Source organism: Cupressus sempervirens, chromosome 11 (genome assembly GCF_028749045.1).
Source record: "Cupressus sempervirens isolate cs-2001-9-10 chromosome 11, ASM2874904v1, whole genome shotgun sequence".
Lineage (NCBI taxonomy): Eukaryota > Viridiplantae > Streptophyta > Pinopsida > Cupressales > Cupressaceae > Cupressus > Cupressus sempervirens.
The window spans coordinates 585,793,428-585,799,004 of NC_143128.1; the positions used below are offsets into that span (position 1 = coordinate 585,793,428).

The 5,577-nt window shown below is 36.9% G+C and overlaps 1 protein-coding gene across 2 annotated transcripts; it reads right to left on the bottom strand.

Moving 5' to 3' along the window:
- Window positions 1–392: 392 nt before the first annotated feature.
- Window positions 393–4,583, bottom strand: LOC149531010 (actin-like). Of its 2 annotated transcripts, XM_089808801.1 has the most exons (6): window positions 4,385–4,583; window positions 2,725–2,760; window positions 2,163–2,233; window positions 1,599–1,992; window positions 885–1,498; window positions 393–740 (listed from the first exon to the last, which is right to left on the bottom strand). In XM_089808801.1, the coding sequence occupies exons 3-6, from the start codon at window positions 2,220–2,222 to the stop codon at window positions 675–677; spliced, it is 1,134 nt and encodes a 377-aa protein (XP_089664927.1). In that variant the 5' UTR covers window positions 2,223–2,233; window positions 2,725–2,760; window positions 4,385–4,583; the 3' UTR covers window positions 393–674. The 2 variants fall into 2 exon arrangements, with proteins under 2 accessions (XP_089664927.1, XP_089664926.1); XM_089808800.1 differs by lacking the exon at window positions 2,725–2,760.
- Between the last annotated feature and the right edge of the window lie 994 nt (window positions 4,584–5,577).

The following is a 5,577-nucleotide window of genomic DNA, read 5'->3' on the forward strand; positions in this document are numbered from 1 at the left end:
TGTTGTGGATTTATTCGAGTCATTGGATCATAACTCGCTTCCTAAATCAGATAAACAAGAACCAGATTGCACTTTAACCAAAACAAATTCACTATCTAAACAACAAATCAATTTCACTTTCTAAATCAGAAAGCAAATTCTGTCTATAAACCATGTAATTACAGCAAGTTCTGAGAAGCATATTCCAAATTATTCTAAAATATCCTTCAAGAAGACCCAGTCAACTTAAAAAGTTTGTTTTTTTTTAAATTGAACACTTTTCTATGCTAGTTCGCAAATATAGTCCAATTGCATATCACATTGAATTTTTAACAAAAAGTTTCATTAGAAGTACACTGGAAGTTCGAATGACAATCTACTGACATTTTAGCATGAAATTCAACATCACAACATTCAACAGAATGTTCAAAAGGTACTTCTTGCATCATAACATTACATGGTTCAAATCAAAAAATGGTAAACAGATCTATGGTCACTTGTAGCCATACAAACACAAATAACTGTGACACAAGTGCCACAAATTATGCTTCAAAGCATCTCTACTTACACAGATATACTCTCTAAAACCTTAGATAAAAAATAAACTGAATATCTTTACCAATGTCGCCAACATCTCAAGCAAGTACTATCTAAAATACTCTTCGCAAACAAATAGAGCAACATAACCACTGTGTCTAGAAACATTTTCGGTGAACAATAGATGGGCCCGATTCATCATACTCGCTCTTAGCAATCCACATCTGCACCCAAGGAATTAAAGTTAAGATAAAAAAAACAAAATGGCAATTAAATCAAATCATAATCAATATAAGAAAGACACATCCACTCCTACCAAGCAATGAATATGAAAGAAAACTTTTGCCAGGAAAACAAACATGACTTACTTGTTGAAATGTGCTGAGCGATGCCAAAATAGACCCTCCAATCCAGACACTGTACTTTCTCTCAGGAGGAGCAACAACCTTGATTTTCATACTGCTGGGAGCGAGAGCAGTGATCTCCTTGCTCATTCTATCAGCAATACCAGGGAACATTGTAGAGCCTCCACTCAGAACAATGTTTCCATAAAGATCCTTCCTGATATCCACATCACACTTCATGATAGAATTATAGGTTGTTTCGTGAATACCAGCAGCTTCCATCCCAATTAGGGATGGCTGGAATAGCACTTCAGGGCATCTGAAACGCTCAGCACCAATAGTAATCACCTGCCCATCAGGAAGTTCATAACTTTTGTCAATCGAAGAACTTCCCTTGGCTGTTTCAAGCTCCTGTTCATAGTCAAGAGCCACATAAGCAAGCTTCTCCTTAACATCACGAACAATTTCTCGCTCTGCAGTAGTTGTGAATGAATACCCTCTCTCAGTAAGGATCTTCATCAATGCATCAGTCAAATCTCGACCAGCAAGATCCAACCTAAGAATAGCATGAGGCAGGGCATATCCTTCATAAATTGGCACGGTGTGACTAACACCGTCACCAGAATCCAGCACAATACCTGAAAGAAAAAGTGCATTGTAGTCATTGTGATTTTCAATGATACTCAATTATTTATAGTTTAAAGAAGCTGAACCTAAATGGGGCAACTTGAAACTCACCAGTAGTACGACCACTTGCATACAGAGACAGAACAGCCTGAATAGCAACATACATAGCAGGGACATTAAATGTCTCGAACATTATCTGTGTCATCTTTTCCCTGTTTGCCTTAGGGTTCAACGGGGCTTCAGTAAGAAGTACAGGATGTTCTTCTGGAGCTACTCGAAGCTCATTGTAGAATGTATGATGCCAAATCTTTTCCATGTCATCCCAGTTGCTGACAATACCATGCTCAATAGGATATTTCAATGTCAGAATACCTCTTTTTGATTGGGCCTCATCACCAACATAAGCGTCTTTCTGCCCCATACCAACCATAACACCCGTGTGACGTGGTCTACCAACAATACTTGGGAACACTGCCCTTGGAGCATCATCTCCTGCAAATCCAGCCTAAGAAGAAATAATGAAAAGAAATCAAACATAGTCCACAGGGCACAATAATTCAAGATAATTGTAGAAACCATGATTCGAATGCTCATTTACAAGACAAAACATCAACAAACAAAAAATGGATTACGAAGACCTATGTGCAAAGCACAAACTACAGGTCTAGCACTTACCTTGACCATTCCGGTTCCATTGTCACAGACAAGAGGCTGAATATCCTCAGCGTCAGCCATTCTTTAGATACCTGAAGGGGTGAAACAGAACATATCAGACTGAATACATCATTTACGGCAAAAGATCAATTCCAAAACAGCTAGAATAAAGAAGATAAATACTTTGAGAAAGTCTATCCTCGATTATTGTAAATTAAGATGACTACAGCAATGAAAATGATTTGGATGGTACTGAAACAAACCTTTACTAAAGATAACAAGAAACTAAACCTGTTCTGCACAAGCGTGCCTTTTAAGAGAAAGGCTTATATAACAAATATGGAAAATATAGGGATCAAACGTGTAAGAGACTAAAGTGTCAATTTCTAAAACATCTCCTTGGAAGGCAAACCACATGCAAATACAAGCGGAAGCAAAGAATGAAACAGGATGAGAGACAACATGGTAGGTACAAAACAAAAATCATGCAAAACATACAAAAATCTATAGTAACTTCATACTCTATTTGCTTGACCTTAAGAAAATACTGATTTATGAAAATGGCTTGAGAAAATGGCCTTACAGGTTACAGGTAATTGCCCCCTTAAAAAGTTAAAATCTGTCATCAAATAAATAAAGTTACAATTAGCAGTTTGTCCAGTGTATATTGCCATGGAGCCATTTTTCGCAAGGGAAGTTTGCCTAAAGAGTGTGCAAGAATAGATTGATCAAAGAGCGGTTCTAACTAAAGATTTAATTACAATTCAAGTTAGAGGTGCAGTTTTTATCTTAGTTGACCCCAATCGGTTTTTCAAAATGCAACTTCCCCAAGACTGTCATGTATTTCTTGGTAAACAAGGCATCAACAACGCCAACCTTAGTGTATCTGATTGACTTCATGCATGATACAGTTCACTTCAAGCACAGGGATGCATAAATGCCCAGCTTTTGAAGTTAGCTCAAATCAACATATAACGGTGGCTCAAAAAATGACCTTACATATAATATTAAGAATAGTGCAAATGGTGCTTACAATAATATGTAACAAGCAAAATGAACCACAGCCATCTGAAACTATACTCCTATTCCACCACTAGGAACAGAAAGATGAAGATGATAGAGATTCGGGAAATTAAAGATAAAAGATTATTAGGACTGATAAACAGAAAGATGAAGGTGATCAGAAATCGGGATGGTTCACAAATTCAATTGAAGAACCAAAGACAGCTACTATGAACACACCACCACTTTCACCAGTATAAAAGGATCGCGACTAAATCAATGCACCCGAAAACGATCCAAACTAAATTTCTACCTGTACCTACCTTATATGTGACCAGTAAGTTACAGTACACCATTATAACATTAAAATATTCTAACAGAATTCGAAAACTTAATCATCTATGAAAGTGATGGATATCAATTATAACAACCTCAACAGATAGCCTACAAATTTGAAAAATGACAGATAGTTAAAGCTTGTATAAAATAGATAGAATTGTTGTAAATGCACTTTAAAAGAGAGACATGCATTTGCAAATGTATTACTGTAATTTATATCCTGATCACGAGAAGATAAATGCCAGTATATTAAATCCAAGAAATCTCATCATCTAAGTTCGGTGTAAATGGATATGAAAGCACAAGTAAACCCCCAAGAAAATCCTATGTTCCGGTTTACTAGATCCGACATAGATGTACCAGAAAGGACTGAAAAAAAGAAAGAAACTTGCCCAAATAAAAGGAAAAAGCACGATAACACAAAAAGAAACCACAAAATCCGGCGATTATAATAGAAAGGTTTAAATATTTTTCCAACCTTTCTTAAACAACAAACCGGAGTAACAGGGAGGATCCAAAAACCAATCCAATGCCCTCGGGGTTAGATCTAAGAGTCTGAGCATCAAAACCTAATAAAAAGGCTACCGATCTACGTCAAGTAAGCCAGAAAAGCAAGCATACTTTGAGATCCAGACACCTAAATCACTTTTACACTTTAAAAACCCAACCAAACTCATATCCGAAGATTCTGAGCAAAACCCACCGAACTTATCATACTCAGCGACTCGAAAAGCACCAAAAAGGGGCACCGTAAAGAAACAGAACAACAAAAGAGAAGCAAAAACAATGCCCATATGCAAACAGACCAAGAAGAGAAGCAGGATCAGATCCGATCTAAACCGCCATGGAATCAGTCGAACCCAATATTCAAATGAAAAGAGAGAAAGCGAAGAAAAGCATACCTTGCTGGATTGAACTGGGACGAAAAGAAATCCTTGTCGAAGAAGTGAAGAAATCCTTGTCTGGATCTTTTCCGCTGCACAAGAGAAGAAAAGGAGAGATCTTTCTTTCTCTTGTTCAAAGCACTGGCAAAATGCAAGGCAATGCGAATGCACCGTCAGAACACACTGCGCATTCGGTTTGATAAATTTAAACTGAAATAACCCAAAATAAAACTCAAATGAAATTAAATACAAATTCGATAGAGCTGGAGTGGACATAAAAAATAGGCGGAAACAATTTTTTAATATTTTTCATAAAGCTCGGAAAAGAAAGCTTGGCAGCCTTTCAGCCATCGCGACCGTTCGTTTCCTCCACCATCGTTGATCTGGGTCGTCCGTTTAAACCTTTTTCCTCCCTCATCGTTGGAGCCACGTCATCCGGGCGGCTACGTGTGGGTCCGGGGGGTTTAAGTCTTTACGGCCCCGTCACTCCAGGGTGTTGTGTTCTAACTACTAGTCCCATACGACCCCATTGTTTGTTGTTTATATCTCAAGTTAGCCGACCATGCTAGTGTTTTGTGGCCCCTCCCTCTTATCAATGGGACCATAGCTTTCATGACCTCCATCCATTGCAAAATACCAAGTGTTACAGCATCATGGGAAATGGAACATGGTCTAGTTGAGCACCCTAGGCATTTCAAAGGTCCCATTTTTATTATACTTGTCACCTTCAATTTAGAAGGTTTTTCATTGTTTAGTTGTTGATTTTTGTGAGAATATTTATGATTCCTACAAGTTTTTTAATGCATGGTGTCATTGAGAACCCTAGGTGTTTCAAAGGCCCCATTTCTAAGTGTCACCTTCAGTTAATTAGTCCTTGATTGTGTAGGTATTGATTTCTTTGAGAATATAGAATTCCTATAGTGTTTCATTGATGGTGTAGTTGATCACCTTAGGAAAAGATCTCGCTTCTAAGTGTTACCTTTTATTATTGGATTTTTGTTGTGTATGTATTGCTTTGCTTGACAAATTGGAATCTTTTTACAGATGTTTTATGATGAAGTTGTATTAATACATGCAATCATTATTTTTGTATTTTATTTAGCTTTTATTACTTTTAGATTTATTTGTGTTTCACAAGCTACTAGTTTTTTCTTTAAGAATTTTATTTTTATTTTTTAAATGTATATATGTGCTACTTTACATTTTTATAT

Coding starts and splice junctions, on each gene's coding strand:
- LOC149531010 (XM_089808800.1), bottom strand. CDS start 2,222: ATGGCTGACGCTGAGGATATTCAGCCTCTTGTCTGTGACAATGGAACC. Junction 1,993..2,162: donor ATGGAACCGGAATGGTCAAG/GTAAGTGCTAGA, acceptor ATTTCTTCTTAG/GCTGGATTTGCAGGAGATGA. Junction 1,499..1,598: donor TGCAAGTGGTCGTACTACTG/GTGAGTTTCAAG, acceptor TTTTTCTTTCAG/GTATTGTGCTGGATTCTGGT.